Below are 17,666 nucleotides of genomic sequence, written 5' to 3' on the forward strand. Positions count from 1 at the left end.
TCCGTTAAAATGTGAGTTCCCCGAGGAAAGGGACATAGTAACAATGTTTTGTTTTGTTTTTATCTTTTTCTTCTCTTTATGTCTTTAGTGTTTAATACAGGGTTTGACATAGAATAAGAACTTAATAAATTTCATTGGACTGATAAAAAGCAGAAAAGAGAAATTATTTGCCTAAATTCACATAGGAAGGAAACAGAAGAGTTATGATGCAAAATCAGGTTTCACTACAAATCCTGAGCTCCTTCCACTACACCATGATGCCCATAGTGGTATTTTCAAAAATGTAGTACAATAAGTTTTTTTTTTTTTTTTAACCATTAGAATGGGTTAAAATTATATCTTGAGAAGGAGAAATGCCTCAAAGGATTTTAAAAAATCATTTTTGATTAAAATGATGGTAGCTAAAAAAAATAATACAAAAAGCCCTCTAGCTCCTTGAGATCATGCCTTATATTAATATATTAAACAACTAGTATTTATTCAACTGCTACTACCTGCCAGCTACTGTTGGAGGCCTTGGGAAAATAAGAACAAATAATGAACCAATTTTTGCTCACAAGGAACTTATATTTTAGTAAGGGAGATAATAAGTATTTATATAATTACTTATAAGCATATAAATATACATAAATAAATGAATATATTAAGATAATGAATTCAAATAAATAAAAATAATTATTAATAGCTATCATTTGTACAGTAATTTTGGTTTTGCAAAGTACTTTATATTTATCTCATATAACAATTTGAGATAATAAATGTGGTCCTTTGAGGAAGACCTTATTATTCCCATTTTACAGATGAGGAAGGGGGTCACACAATAAGGAAGTGACTGAGACAACATTTGAATTCAATTTGAGAGAAAGGCCAGTAGCACTATGAACTCCTAAGATTACCAGTGGGATTCCATGCAGTCATATGTCTACCAGGTATTGTTATGTGTTTTCTCAAATCAATAGATCCTTTTAGTATAACTATTATGTGAAGGGCAATGAGTTTTTTTCAGAAGGTCCTCATTCCTGAAGAGGTTAGGAACTTCTGCCTTCTAGCCTCTGGCATAGTTATGGGCACATTGTGGGCACCAATAAATACTGACAGGTAATTTGAACAAATTCTCTTTGCATATGGCCTTGTCTGTGGTTCTGGGCAATGGCATTAGTGACCATTGCCTGGTGGCTATACTGGTTAAGGAAGGCTCCTGGGAGTGGTAGAGCCATATGCCTAAGGGAATCCTCAAATGGGGAAAAAATTCTCAGAAAAGTTAGAGGGAAATGAAGCCTTAAATTCCTTTCTTGCCTAGAGGCCTCCTCTTGGCAAGGGGGCAGAGTCTGGGTAGGGCAGTCTAAAAGCTATTATACAAATCTGAGATCTGAGAAAATGAGATGGACAGCATATCTCACAGTTCTTTCTCCTTGTCTCCTCAATTGCCATTCTGAGAAATGTGTACCTGGAGCTTTCCTCTCCTGCTTGCTCCCTCCTTAAGTCCACTATTTTAGGAAGTACTCTAGCCATGTTTCATCTCAGTCATAAGATATACTCCACCTCCTATTCTACCACACTGCTTCCAATGTAAACTCTTTGATATTTTAGTTTTCTAGTTTCTCTCTATATGCTGTCTTCTCTTATTAGAATATAAGTTCTTTGAGGTATCCTCTTGTTTATTTTTGTTTCAATTAATCAGTAAAAGTTTATTAAGTGATTACCTTGTGCCAAGAACTGTGTTATCTACATGGAATACAAAGGCAAGCAAAAAGACAGCCCTTACTCCCAAGAAAGTTACCTAGTATAGAAGGAAAGGGGAATTGAAAAAAAGGCAAATTGTGAAGTCAAGAAAATCAGACACAAAGATGGAAGAGTAGTAAAGAATTAGAGGAATGAATTCCTATTCATATTTCCAGTGCTTACTACAGTGCTTAGCAAAAAGTAAGTGCTTACTCTGGCTGTCTGTCCATATCCTAGGATTGGACTCAACCCATAGCTTGTGGCTCAGCATCCCATTTCCTCCTTTTAAAGTCTTGGGCTTGGGGCATCTTTGCCAATGTTTGCAGCAGCTCTGTGTTAGATATCTAACTTTGAACTCAAGCACTAGAGACTGGTCATAATTATGATAATGCTATTGCTTTTGCTTCTTTTGTGAGTCTTATCATTACTCCATCATTCTCTCTAAATATTAAAATCTTATCCCCACTAAAGTGTAAACTCCTTGTGGGCATAGATTAGGTCTTGTATTTTTTTGTATCTTTCAACAATGCCTTGCACACAGTAGAATTTAATACATATTGATTGATTGATGAATGATGAATTTGGAAACAATGAGTAGATGGTATATTAAAGAGTGCAAGTTCATATTTACCAAGTCCTGTTGAGGTATCATACTGGATCAAAGGTGTCTTAACACTTCCTTCATCAGTAGTGCAGGTTATCTGAAACAAAAAAGCTAAAGAAAAGGGAGAATAAAGGAAAGCATTAGAACTCTCTGGCAATATTGCACATAATCTGGAAAGTACAAATTAATTTTTTATTTTCTTTTTTGTCTTTCTCTTTTATTATTCAATTGCATTTTATTTTTCCAATTACATGTAAAGATAGTTTTCACCATTGATTTCTGTAAGACTTTGACTTCCAAATTTTCTTGTCTTCTTCCTTTCTTTCCCTCCCCCCTCTCCAAGACAGCGAGCAATTCGATATAGGGTTATACATGTACAATCGTTTTAAACATATTTCCATATTATTCATCTTGTGAAAGAAAATAAAAACAAAAGGGGAAAAACCACAAGAAAGGGAAAGCAAACAAACAAATAAGGTGAGAATGATATGCTTTGGTCTGCATTCAGTCTCCTTAATTCTTTCTCTAGATGAAGAAAGCATGGAAAGAACACTTTTACAAAGAAGCATGAAAAAGTTTGGACATTTGGTGACTCAGGGCATGACTTTAAAGCTCTTCCTTGTGTTTCAGATGATTCTACTGAATCCCAAGACTAGATATTGAAGAAATTAAATCATACCTAAGGTGATGAGTCATACCTTTAAGTGATGAGTTAAATGAGGCTGAAGGTACCAAAGAACTATATGTGTGTGTATATATATATATATATATATATATATATATATATAAAACACATAACTATAAGCAACAGCAATAGCAGAGGACATGTTTTTACTTCATTGGTACAGTAATCATCTGGGGAAGGACTTCCTCTATCACTACAAATTGAAAATTTCTCTGCAACTTAGAGTCTTAGAGAACTGGTTCAGGTTTTGAGAGGTTTGCTGACTTTTCTGGGGTCATACAGTTAGAATATATGAAAGGCAGGGCTTAAATCCAGATCTTTTTTTCTCTGAAGTGAGATCTCTAAACACTACATCATGATGCTTCTATTCTGCTCTTTATAGAGTTATAAAAATAAAGTTACTTAAAATTTGTGTATGCAGATTTCATTACATAATATAGAATATTAAAATAGACTAAAGTGGTAGAGTATAAAAATTGGAATCAAATTCTCCTCCTAATATGTATTAGCCATTTGACTCTAGAAAAATCCCTTAATTGCAATTGGCCTTACTTGTCCCACCAGGAACATATGATAATAATATTTCCTATGTCACAAGATTGTGAGGATCAAATGAATTAACATGTGTAGAACACTTTGGAAAAATTAAAGTGGTATATGAATGATAATTATTTTCACTGTCATCATCATCATCGATTTTAGAACTTGAAAATTCCTTAGAAACTGCTGGAACTCTGTCTTCCCAGAAATCAGCTGGAGTCAGGATCACTAAACGTCTTTATTCTTGATCTTTTACGGTCAAGGTCAGGGGCTTAGGCCTAGCAACCTCACACACACCTTCCTCCCTCAAACACCTGGAGAGACTGAGTCAGCTTCTGCGTCTCATTTCCTCTTCCTCCTCCTACTCCTCCCATACGTCACTTCCCCCTCTTTGTCCCACCAATCAAGTCAGCACAGAACAGCTGGGGAGGGTCAACCTTCAAACAAGTTAATAGGGAATTGTCCAATTGGCAATTAGTCTCACGTGCTTCATTATCCAAGTGCATTGCTCAGTTCTAGCCCTTTACAAGAAACCATCAGTTCATCAGTGTGAGATCTATCTTCAAATACCTGAAGAGCTATCAGACTTCTTTTGCTTTTCCCTAGAGGGTCAAAGTAGAAGGAAAGGGGTAAACAAACATTTATTAAGCATCTACAAACATTATGCACAATGCTTTAAATTATTATTTCTTTGGATCCTCACAAAAACTCTGGGATGTAGATACTATTATTATTCCTATTTTACAATTGAGGAAACTGAGGGAAACAGATTAAATAACTTGCCAAGGGTCCCAGAGTAAGTTTTCTGAGGCTAGAAGGTCACCTCTGGTGGAATGAGAAGCTCATAAAGCCTAAGAAGAGAGTTTTATAAAAACTGAGATAAAAATGAAAACTAACTTCTGTCTGCTGTCCTGGGTAGATAGAGGATAGTATCTAAGCCACTGTAGAGCCGCTGGCCTCCATCTGTCAATACGTACTCCTTCAACTTGCCATTCAGCAAGAAAGTGCCACTCCAGTTGATGTACACCACTGTTAAGTTGCTGGACACGGAAAATGGTGCTTTGTATTGAGGAGCTGCAAAAAGAAAAGGAAATTTTGAGATAACAGGCATTCCACTGCAAATTTTTGAAAGCAGGCAAATGGCTGACTTTGGAAAGAGCACCCTCCGTAGGTCATGGTAAAGAATAGGCTTTAGGATGAAGAGAACCCCAGAGGAAACGTGGAGAAAGTGCTTTCTTAAGCAACTCTGCACCTGCTTCCCAAAATCGATGCAGAGTGGTGTTTTATGAAATAAAACCATTAACATACAATGGTTCTGCTCAGCAACATAACCCTGGGAGCTCATATTTTGTTGCATTTTCCTTCTTTTAACAGGTAAAGTATCCTTAACACTATTAACTACAGTAGATAGCTATTTTTCATATCAGATCAATATTTATTGCAACAAAGCCCCAAGGACTAGATGAAGTTAATATATTTTTTCTCTCTAAACCAAACTGCTTAGAACAGTGAATTATGTCCTTTTGGTACCCATTCATTTTTAAAGCTTTTTCTTGAACCATTAGTTTGTTTTCAAAGATAGTTAAAAAGCCTTGCAAACAGCAATTCCAGTATAATAAGTCATTGCCCTGACTAATCAATCAATAGCATAGTACATTAGTATATAATCAAGTTCAGGTCTCCTAAATACTACATCAGAGATAGGAGAGACTCTGTGAATGTTATACATACACACAGATGTTTTTCATTGTTCAGCAACATATGAAAATAGAAAAATGTCTAGAAGCTTTGGTCTGCTTTTTAATGAGTGTCTCTAAACAATTCAAGGGGGAGTAAGGGATATAAGTTTCAAGAAAATTGGAGAGATTCCAACTGGCCATCTTGTTCCAAAGGGAGAACCAGTGTATTGGGAATCCTAAAGAACTATATGTAGATGGAACTGGTTTTTAGAGAAATACTGACCAAGTTGTAGAAACTTTTCTCTTCCCTCCCCCTATTCTTTCCCTTTTCCTTCCTTTTCTTCCTTTCTTCTTTCCTTTCTCTTCATTCATTCATTCTTTCAAAAACTGGCTTATCTATTACTTTCACTAAAAAAAATACAATGGAATAAAGAATCTACTGTGCTAGTGTTACTTTTAGGACTAAGTACAAAATCCTGACTAGCTCATGACCAAAATGATCTCTTTCTCTGCTTCCTATAATAGATCATGTCTAAATAGCATTTTGTATTTATAAAGTATTTTAAAAGCTTTATCCCACTTGATCCTTGCAGCAATCCTGTGACCTTCTTTATAGTGCTCAGAAACCTCTTCACCCTGGAATCTCACTCCAGCCCTGAAATTTATACATTAAAAGCATCCTCATCTCTTTGCTGCTTCTTCCTCTGATTTGTATTACTCTTCCCAGAACCTCCAGTTGAGAAGGCCACCTAAGAGAGACATTTCCCATTTCTCTTCACTATACTTTGGACTTTCTTTCCTATGCCCTCTACCCTGTTTTCCTCTATGAGAATGTAAATTCCTTGAGTGTAGGCAATATCTACATTTCTATCTTTATTTCTATTCCAAGCACTTACTGTAGTATCTGGAACATAGTAAGCACTTAATACATGCTTGTTAATTGTTGAGGTAAGTGCTTTAAGTATGTTCCTCTCTAATATATGAATGAGAGTCCTTAGACCTAGAGAAGTTTTAATGACTTGCTCAAAGGTCATATAACTAGTTTTTGGGAGTCTTAGGACTTAAATGCATTCAGGGTTAGTGACCTTTCTCTAGGCTACCTTGTCGCTGTGAAAGCTAGCAAGACAATTGCATGAACACATTGGTCATTGAGCACAAATAGCGTCAATATTACCATCAGGGTCCTTATTTGGATGTCTTATCATGACCTAAAGGCGATGTTGGGCTTTGAATTACACAGTGAGTACTTATTAAGTGCTTAATTAACTATTCCTCCCTTGTGGGACTCACATTCTAATAGATATGATATAAATAATATAAAATACATAGAGAGTAAATGGGTTGAGCATCTCAAAGGGAAGACACTTTCAGTAGGAAGGAATGGAAAGGTCTCATTCACAAGGTAGGATTTGATCCAAGTCTTTAAAAATAAAAGACAAGAAAGAGAATTGAGGAGGGAGAACATTTCCAGCAAATATAGTTTCTGAAATTTCCTGAAAAGTTTTTATGAATGAGTCTACAAATATAATGCTGTCCAAGGATCAACTTTGCAAAATTCTGGTTAGCTCATGAACAAAAAGTTGGGAAAGAGAAGATGACATTTTTTGCCCATAATAACTAAAGAAATCAAATTCTTTGACATGGAAATGTTTTAATCTGTGATGTGAGAGAGAGAGAGAGAGAGAGAGAGAGAGAGAGAGAGAGAGAGAGAGAGAGAGAGAGAGAGAGAGAGAGAGAAGTCTTTTGAAATTCTGAAATATCAAAACATCCCTTACAGTCCTTTAAAACTTCTATGTTTTCACTATTTTTAATATTTATAGCTTGGACCTTGAATGAAGAGTTATGTCAATGGCTTCTTTTGGTCACTTTAATTTTTTCATCCTATTATTTTTCAGTACCATACAAATGAGAAGCAGTGCTATGTAATAGGTAAAACTTGAGACCTGATCTTGGTGTTAGGAAGACTTTGGTTTAGCTGACAAAATCTGTCTGTGTGAACATCAGTAATCATGTGCAAGTTACTTAACCACTCAGGGTTTTCAAAACTCTCTAAGAACATGAGCTGTTTCCTTGCATTGATGGAAGGATATTCTGTAGTAGGCATTTCTAATAATGTTGAAATAAGATCTTAGACCCCAAATAAGATTCTTGCAACCCTTTCCCATAAAGCTCCCTCAAAACCAACAATTATTCAAACAAATAAGGGCATAGTCTAAAAGCAAAGGAAAGGATCATTATTTGAGTTACAAGTTTAGAGGATCAACCATAAGAAAAAGAACAATTGAAGTATAACCAAAAGAGCCATATTAAATCTGCCCCCAGAGTCCTCATCAAGCTAGCAAAGATCCTAACAGGTAAAAATACTCATTATTGCAAGTTCTATACAAAAATGGGGGTATTTACTCAATGCCCACTAGAATTGTTGGTCTTAATGTTTTGGAAATAATTTGTTATTATTCAAGAAACCTCACTATGCTCTGACACAACTGGGTTACTAAGGGTAAGAAAAGAACTACATGTACAAAAATGTCCACAGAAGTGTTATTTATGACAATAAAAATGGATCAGCTATGTGCATGGTGATTGGGGAGCAGCTGAACATATAAAATCTGAATATAATGGAATATCAATACATTGTAAATAATGACAAATATTTTTTAAAATGAGAGAAATGTAGAAAGATTTATAAATTGAAAAGAGCAGAACTGCAGGAAAGATACTTAATCACTACAACAAACATTGTTATATATACAATAGAATCAATATAGAGGCAAGAATATTGGTCATATTATTAACCAGATGACCAAAGGTAAAGTTAAAGAATGAATCCTAATTTTTTTTCATTAATAAATGGTACTTAACTTTTCTTTGGGGAAAAAATAATTCATAAAAAAGTCTCTTTGGATATTAGATGGGAAGTATTTGTGAAAAACATAATGTATCAATGACTTTTTTTTTAAAGAAAAAATGTGAACATCCAAAATTTGATTATTTAGGTCTATGGTTGTAATAGATTATTAAGGTATTTTCCTCTTTCCTCATTCCACTTGTAGAAGAAAGGATCTAAAGAGTTTTGGGGAGGAGGAAAAACTTAAATCTATGTAATCTCTTCTCATTTTATAGAAAGTAAATATATATTTGAGATTGTTGTGTCAAAGAAAGCATAAGGTGCTTTGGAGTTGACTCCTAGTCTCTCATTACTTCCTTGTTGTATAACCTTAGGTAAGTTACTGAAGAATTTTGAATCTCAGTTTTTCTTATTAGCAAAATAAAGAAGTTGAATTAATTTCTCTTTAATGTCATGTCCAGTTTTAAAAGTCTATGATTTTGTTATCCTGGAAAATCTGCTTTTATGAGTTGAAGTTGAGAATAGCTAAAAGGTCCATGAAGAATTTAGTCATGATAAAATAACATAAATGCAAAATTATGCAAAAGTAATATGCAGGGTGATATCATCAGAGAAATTTCTGACAGGAAACACAATGGATGTGATCATGTCATGAGGTCAAGGGACAACTGATGGAAATTCTGTGTTCCACTAGTGTCCATACAACATTGAAAGAAAGTATGACAATAGTATTTATTGAGTTGATCTTTTATTCTGCAATTATGTAAGGATGTGGATGAGAGGATGGGCAGACACAGGTAGGCTGCAATATGTGGAAGGAATACCTCAACTGAGAACACAGATTCTTTGGAGTACTTAAAAAGAGAATGAAACTGAATAAAAGATTTGTTGGGGAGTGAAGAGAGAAGACTTAAAATAATATAGAGATTAATCAAGCATCTGACACCTGCTACAGCTCAGACTTCTGGCTAATTTTTATAAAAGGTACAACTAACAAATTAATAAAATAGGTACTTTAGTAATTTGGTTATGATCTGAAGAAAGATCCAATATTTGGCTTTTCGATATTATAGGATGTCTCCAATTATTTCAAGAAATGTATATTTTTTAAAAAAAATAACTAAAAATTAAATTCACTTTAACTTTTAAGTTACTCCCTTATACTAATTTTTTCCAGATAGGGACAAAATCAAACCACAGTGTGTTGTCCACCAGCAAAATCTTAGAAATCAGTGTTTTGGGCATTACTGGTATCAGTACTGAAAATGTTGACTATACCTGGACCTCACTATTAATTTAAGATGTTGAGTAAGCAATGTTTCTGAAAAGTCAAATGTAATATTAATTACTTATGCATGGGTAATGTGATGTTAACGACAACACGAGTCTTATTTAAAACAAATGATTAGCCATGGAATGATGATAATAATAATAATAATAGAATTTACATAATGCTTTACAGTTTTTAAAGAGGCTTTATAAATATGACTTAATTTGATCCTCACAATAATACTAAGAGGTAGGTGCTATTATTATTATCATTGTTATTATTATTCCATTTTACAGATGAGGGAGATGAGACAAATAAAGGACAAATGACTGCCCAAACTCAAAAAGCTAGAAAGTGTCTCAGGCTGTATCTGATATGCGACCATTGAGTCTAGGCCTGGCACTATGTCACCCAGCTTCCAAAACAAGTAGAAATAGAAGTCTATTTCAAGAATCTGCTGATTATCATTTTACAGATAATAGTCAATTTTTTTTTAGTTGTAACATATCTATTCTATCTCAAATCATCATATGTTTGAAAATTAATTGGAAATTCTGAATTTTAGATTAAGTAGATGAAAAAGCTATAAAAATATTGATGTAGGGGTTGCCAATGAGGAATAGATGGGCATCAGGAAGACTGACCAGCAGCAGGGGACCCTTCCCCTTTCTACCTCCCTTCCTCCCCCCAGATTGGGCCCACATAGAACCTACCAACGCTGCTTGGCTTGAATGAAGTGGGAGTCACCTCTGCTATTCTTTGGTGAGATGGTACTTCAACCTCCCTTGCCATTTGCTCAGTCACTACCTCCCATCTCTTTGTCTCCATGATTTAAAGACCTTTGGCACTGCTCTCTGACCTCCTTATATAACCTAACCTGCTCTCTGACCCTCTTTCAACCCTTGGGACTTGTGAGCTTCCCCATTCTCTCTGCAACTAAATTCTCTTTTATGTGCCGTGAACCCCAATTAGACTGCAAGCTTTATGAAAATGGAAGTTGTCTCGCCTTTTCTGTTTGTATCCCCAGCCTCAGCATGCTGCTCGGTACAAAACTAGGACTTAATAAATATTTTTCATTCCTTCTCTTCCTACTCACATTCTTTTTCAGTGGTGAAGCTGATCCATTCTGAAGCAGTGCTGCCCACCAAGTTATATGCAACCACTCTTAGCTTATAGGTGGTATAGGGCTGTAGATTCTCAATGCCGGCACTCTGACTTTGTCCAGTGTACTTGATTTCTGTTGGCCCAGGAATACAGGGCATTTCTGTAGGCAGGGGACACGGAATATAGAGTTCCAGCTCATAACTAGAATGAAGAATGAAGATGACATTGAGAAATTTTGTGATGAACATAATATTAATTCCCCATAAACATAAAATTTTTATTTAAAAATATTTCATCGTACCTGATCTAAAGCTATATTATATAGCAGCAGTCACCAAAACCATTTGGTATTGGCTAAGAAATAAACCGGTAGATCAGTGGAACAGATTAGATACAAAGGACAAAAAAGGGTACATCTATAGCAATCTAATCTTTGACAAACCCAAAGATACCAACATTAGGGATAAAAATTCATTATTTGGAAAAAACTGTTGGGAAAACTGGAAATTAATATGGCAGAAATTAGATATGGATCCACACTTAACACCATATACCAAGATAAGATCAAAATGGGTCCATGATTTAGGCATTAAGAGGGAGATAATAAATAGATTAGAGGAACAGAGGATAATCTACCTCTCAGACTTGTGGAGGAGGAAGGAATTTATGACCAGAGGAGAACTAGAGATCATTATTGATCACAAAATAGAAGATTTTGATTACATCAAACTAAAAGTTTCTGTACAAATAATACTAATGCAAACAAGATTAGAAGGGAAGTAACAAATTGGGAAAATATTTTTAAAAACAAAGGTTCTGACAAAGGTCTCATTTCCAAAATATATAGAGAACTGACCCTAATTTATAAGAAACCGAACCATTCTCCAATTGATAAATGGTCAAAGGATATGAACAGACAATTCTCAGAGGAAGAAATTGAAACTATATCCACTCACATGAAAGAGTGTTCCAAATCACTACTGATCAGAGAAATGCAAATTAAGACCACTCTGAGATACCACTACACACCTGTCAGATTGGCTAAGATGACAGGAACAAATAATGATGAATGTTGGAGGGGATGTGGGGAAACTGGGACACTAATACATTGCTGGTGGAGTTGCGAAAGAATCCAGCCATTGTGGAGAGCAATCTGGAATTATGCCCAAAAAGTTATCAAACTGTGCATACCCTTTGACCCAGCAGCGCTACTACTGGGATTATATCCCAAAGAAATACTAAAGAGCGGAAAGAGACATATATGTGCCAAAATGTTTGTGGCAGCTCTTTTTGTAGTAGCTAGAAACTGGAAGATGAATGGATGTCCATCAGTTGGAGAATGGTTGGGTAAATTGTGATATATGAAGGTTATGGAATATTATTGCTCTGTAAGAAATGACCAGCAGGAGGAATACAGAGAGGCCTGGAGAGACTTAAATCAACTGTTGCTGAGTGAAATGAGCAGAACCAGAAGATCACTGTACACTTCAACAACAATACTGTATGAGGATGTATTCTGATGGAAGTGGAAATCTTCAACATAAAGAAGATCCAACTCACTTCCAGTTGATCAATGATGGACAGAGGTAGCTACACCCAGAGAAGGAACACTGGGAAGTGAATGTAAATTGTTAGCACTAATATCTGTCTGCCCAGGTTGCATGTACCTTCGGATTCTAATGTTTATTGTGCAACAAGAAAATGATATTCACACACATGTATTGTATCTAGACTATATTGTAACACATGTAAAATGTATGGGATTGCCTGTCATCGGGAGGAGGGAATAGAGGGAGGGGGGGTAATTTGGAAAAATGAATACAAGGGATAATATTATAAAAAATATATATATAATAAAAAATTATTAAGTTAAAAAAATAATAATAAAAAAATAAAAATATTTCATCCTCACTAAAGTACAAGTTCTTTGAGAAATTATTTCCAAGGAACTTGCCTATGAAACCTATTTATTCTAAGCAATGAAAACTGGAGATGAATTTTAATTGTTTTCAAAGGGATAAGAAAACATTGTCTTCTAAAAACTTCCAGTACAGGGAAATATTGGGGATTTGAATCCAGGTCTTCCTTACTCCAAGCTCTGCATGATGCCTGAAAGAAAAGACAGCATCTTTGGGAATTTCCAGGCAGAATTTCATCCAAATATGAACTGGGCACGACCTTGCTTTGTTTCCAATATTAGGTAAGATTGGGTTTGTTCAAAGTGGTATGGACATAAAATTGGCTCCTCTTTTCATTCTCTTTCCTTTCCTCTCTGTTCCTAATTCCTTTCTCTTCACTCGCGTTTCTCTCTCTCTCTCTCTCTCTCTCTCTCTCTCTCTCTCTCTCTCTATCTTTTCTTCCCCCCCCCATAGAAAATCCAAAGTATTCAAAAATTATTTTGGAAATAGTAAATATTTCCATTCTGATTGGAAAAGGATGATCAAAGTGTACTTTCCAGTATCATGGATATATTCTCTTCAGCCATTTGAGACCAAATAGATCTTTTATATTTGATAGCTCTTCAAAAATTTGAAGGCATCTATTATGTCTCCTTTGAACTTCCTTTTTTTCAGCTAAAAAATTCAAAGCCTTGCTTTTTTTTTTTTTAATCTGAAGCCTTTCTTGATTCTCCTTGTTCACATTCTCTCCCTCTTGAAATTGCCTCGTAAGTTTTTTTTTTTTTTTTTGAACTGTGTTCATGGAAGATGAGCACTAAATTTGGTGTTTAAATGTTTTTTATACTTTTGGACTTAAAATACTAATTCAATATTGGGATGCCAATTTAAAATGGATTGAAAATTTCTGTTATTTACTGACCTAATTTTAATATTGTGAAGTTATAGTTGTTTTAAAATTTTAAAGTTGACATCAGATTTGTTTTTCTCTTCAGTATAAGAGTTTTCAAAATACTTTGAAAAAGTCAGAGGGTTTTCATTTATTTAATGGCAATATGATGCCAGTGGACCAATGGTAGATACAAAGAAAGATAAAGGTTAGTTCTAGGCTGCTCTGACTAAACTAACAATTTTGTCAAAGATCTAGTTTTCTTTACTTGTGAGATTGGAATAGGATATATCTGATTTAACTTTCAAAATTTCTTTAATTTCCAATCTTCAGTTAATAGAGAAATAATGTCAGAGATAAATGGCATGTTCTCTATGAGCTAAATCAAAACTTTTCATACACATTAATTCCTATTCTGTATTATTTGCCTTCACCAGATGTCTCAATAGTTCATGTAAAATAAAATTAGGGACATCTGTGTTGATGTATTTGAAATAAAGTACTTTGAAGAAATTTAAATTCATCTTAATTATTGTTACATTAAAAAATTACAGTCTTATTTAGAGATGATTTTAGATTTTCCATCAATTAGAATGTTTTTATTTAAATTTTTTTTTATTTAACATTTTTTATAGGAAATCATTTTGTTCAGTCAGTGGCTTTGGTCAACCACATTTCCCTTTTCTATGTTTGTAGCAATCCAATCTATGAATAAAGGTTTTCTTGAAGTGACTGTGTGTGAGTGTAGTTATGCATCTGTCCCTTGTCTTGTTATTTTGCCTTCTGGTCCAATGCAAAGCATTTCATATTTATTTTGCATATGCTTTGCATATGCCATATCTTCCTTAGTAAAATGGAAGCTCCTTGAGAAGAGGAAGTATTTCTCTTCTGTATTTGTATTACTGGAATCTAGCCTAGTGCCTGGAGTGTAGTAGACTCTTAATAACATCATTGCTAAAATGATTGCTGTCTACCTCTCAACAATGCCATTGGGAGATAATGGAGGATTCCACTGGAAGTAGGCAGTCCTGGAGGTCAATGTCTGGATCTGAGGAGGAGGCTGCTGTGAAGGAGGAGCAGGATGAGTAGTCAGTTGAGCCACTGGTCCCTTGCTGCAACAATTAAAGCAGGTACAGGCTTCTACCCCAATGGAATAAGTGGTGAAAGGCTCCAGGTCATGGATTGTCTGCTGGGTGGCCATACCCTCAGATAACTATAAGAAATCATGAGAAAAAAAAAAACACACACATCAACATGAGCATAAAATGAGTTAATGTTTCTAAAGCAATTTTTAAAGTTTAAAGCTTTATTAAAATACTAGCTTTTATTATTGTTTCTGCTAATGTTATTATGTTAGATCAAAATACTACCATTTTCTGCTTGCAACCATAGGATTTAGAATGGGAAGAAATCCTACCAATCATTTAATCAAACCTCCTCATTTTATAGAGAAAACTGATTCCAAGAGAAATGACATGCTTAAGGTCACACACCAATAGTAGATATCTGAAACAATATTTGAACAAAATCAAGTAGTCTTGCCACTGTAACAGTAAAACACTGATGTTTGAGAAAGAGAAAAAGAACATTATGTAAAAAACTACATAAATACATAATTTTATTACTATGAAATTTTTTAGAATTCAAGTTCCATATTAGAAACTTCATTTTCTATGGTCCCTGTTCACTCTTTCATTCTATTATTTCCACAGTGAAAGTTTTTAATCACTATGCATAGGGGAATAAATTTGTTGTAAAAGCAAGAGTGTAGTAAAAATCCAAATTCTTAGAAAGGACTTCAAAATTCACCTAATCTAGTTTTGCTCCAATGGGACTTCTGAAGAATTTGTTTCATCCCTCTATTGTGGAGTTTTGTTTTTGCTTTTTTTTTTGATTCTCCAATTCCCTAGGCCTGTCTTTGGATTATCTAGAATAATCTAGAGTAACTAAAAAGTTGACTCAAGGAAATGGGATTGTGGAGCATAGTTATTGATTGCAAGGAATATTTTCTTTGAACAGCCTTACTGTTTTACAATCTGTCACTGGTATTTATTAGAAAGCCCCTTTTCTGTGGGAGTTATAGTCATGATTTGGCTTTTATCTGGGTGTTGGTCCTTGGACAAGACATCTTTTTGTTAACAGTTTTAATCTCTTTTCCTCATGCTTTAAACTCATCTTTTTGTTAGCGACTTGACCACGTGGTAAAATAGATTGGTTAATGTTTCTCTTTCTTTGTTTCTGCTGATGATTGTTGCTAAATGAATAGGTAAATGAATAAATCTTGGGTACCTGGTCAAAAGTGGATAGGTGTAAAGCAAATGGCTTGAGTCAACCATAAATTGAATGATTATTACCCTGAACAGTCAAGATTTAATTGTCTAAAGGAGAATGTTGTATATAATAAATTTGGGTACAAAATAGTTCTTTATTGCTTTAGTAGCATCTTCACTGGTTATTCATTCATTCATTTTTGGTGCTGGTAATTTGGGTTTCTTTCTTTTAAAAAACCATTAGCCAGTGGTTTAATCTATATTTTTTCATGAAATCAGGTCCTAATTTTAGTATTTTCATTTTTCTATTCTTTATTTTATTAATCCCTTATTTTATTTTTAGAATTTCTATTTCATTGTTTAATTAGGAGTTTTTAATTGGTTCTTTTTCTATTTTTTTTTTTTTTAGTTGCATGTCTAGTTCATTAGTCTGCTCTTTCTTTTATTGATATAAGCATTTAAAAAGAGAACTATTCTCCTTAGTATTGGTTAGATTGTGAATGTTGTCCATTTGGCTGTGAATATCTCCATTCTTCAACTTATTACCTGTTTGACTTTAGACCAGCCATTCAGCTCCTCTGGGCCTCAATTTCCTCCTTTGTAAAATAAGACCAAAGTAGATTTTAAGATCAATTCTAATTCTAAATCCTGAGAGGCAGTGACTCATAATGGATAGAGCACTAGACTTGGAATCAGGAAGATGTTTATTTATTTAAATCCTGCCTCAAACATTAGCTAGCCACTTGACTTTTGGCAAGCTACCAAAACTTTTTTTGAGTCTTTCTTCAGTTGTAAAATGAAAGAATTGGACTAAATGGCAGATGAAGTCCCTTCCAATTTATGAGCTTATGACCCCAAATCACTTTAACTCTTTGAATTTAATCTGTAAAATGGGGATAAAATACTAGCCTTTGAGAAGCAGAACTATATTTTTTGTAGCTTTTCCAGCAATATAGATAGTATTTTTTTCCTATTTGACTTACTTTTTCAGGCTTATGAGCACATTTAGAGATGTTTTTGTATATTCATTTATTAATATTATCTTCATCTTACTTAATAACTTTTACATTTTCTTTAGACTTCCAAATAATTAATTTGACTTGGAGAGTTACTCTTGTTTTTCTAAATAAAAACTTAGTTAAGTGAAGAAAATTAGTTTTGTTTGACTAAGCAGAGGGAAAAAAAGAAAGAAAAGGAGTAAAGAAAAAAGAAAAGAAAGAATGAGAGAAATAAAGAAGGAAGAAAGGAAGGAAAGAAGGAAGGAAGGAAGGAAAGAAGGAAGGAAGGAAGGAAGGAAGGAAGGAAGGAAGGAAGGAAGGAAGGAAGGAAGGAAGGAAGGAAGGAAGGAAGGAAGGAAGGAAGGAAGGAAGAAAAAAAGAACATGGAGAAGAATATGCTACAGCACTAACATAAAGGGAAAAAAAATAACATAATAACATAAAAAATTAAATAATAGCATACCCCACTTGTCCAGAAAAAACAAAACATTAGATAAAATAATATTGCCAGGAGGCAGTGAGTTCTGTAGCAAAAGGGTTATATAGAGATTGAATGTAAATCAAGACATGTCATGTTCACTTTTTTTTTTCTTTTTCTTTCTCTCCCATGTTTTTTCCCTTTTGTTCTGATTTTTTATCCCAACATGATTCATAAAGAAATGTGTATTAAAAAAATTTATGTACTTATATAACCAGAAAAAAATAAAACAAAAGGATTATAAATATTGCAAATAGTGGGATCCAGTTATTATGTATTAACAATTAACAATGTGAAAATGTATACTGTCCAGAGCAACATTATGTGGGCTTACCTATACAGTGTCTTCTTATAGGGGATTCAGATACTCACCACCATCTCTGCTCCTCTGGTATGGTTAGAGAACAGTCTGTAAAGACTCACAATACCATTGGGTTTTAAGGGAATACTAATATTGACCACAGCTTGAGTAGAGAAGACGGCGTGAAATTTTGGAGCTTGGAGGCCTTCTGGTGGAGCTGGGCCTGTCTTACACTGTGCCCAGCTACTGGCTGTCTTTCCTGCTGAATTCCCAGACCAGACCTCCAAAAAAAACAGGCAAGTCATAAAGTCACAAGCATATCACCCTTGAATTGAAATGAAGTGAGAACAGCATAAACTTTATAATTTAGCAATATAATAGGA

At 34.3% G+C, this 17,666-nt stretch overlaps 1 protein-coding gene across 1 annotated transcript in view; it reads right to left on the reverse strand.

The window, feature by feature from the left end:
• USH2A (usherin) overlaps nt 1–17,666 on the reverse strand; it is a 1,025,480-nt gene that overhangs the window by 15,008 nt on the left and 992,806 nt on the right. The window contains exons 64-68 of the mRNA XM_074264677.1: nt 17,355–17,564; nt 14,211–14,449; nt 10,445–10,653; nt 4,449–4,625; nt 2,354–2,437 (exon numbers count right to left, since the gene is read on the reverse strand). Coding sequence (XP_074120778.1) covers nt 2,354–2,437; nt 4,449–4,625; nt 10,445–10,653; nt 14,211–14,449; nt 17,355–17,564 — 919 coding nt within the window. The remainder of the gene's footprint in view (nt 1–2,353; nt 2,438–4,448; nt 4,626–10,444; nt 10,654–14,210; nt 14,450–17,354; nt 17,565–17,666) is intronic.

The sequence above is a fragment of the Sminthopsis crassicaudata genome, chromosome 4 (assembly GCF_048593235.1).
Source record: "Sminthopsis crassicaudata isolate SCR6 chromosome 4, ASM4859323v1, whole genome shotgun sequence".
Classification (NCBI taxonomy): Eukaryota; Metazoa; Chordata; class Mammalia; order Dasyuromorphia; family Dasyuridae; genus Sminthopsis; species Sminthopsis crassicaudata.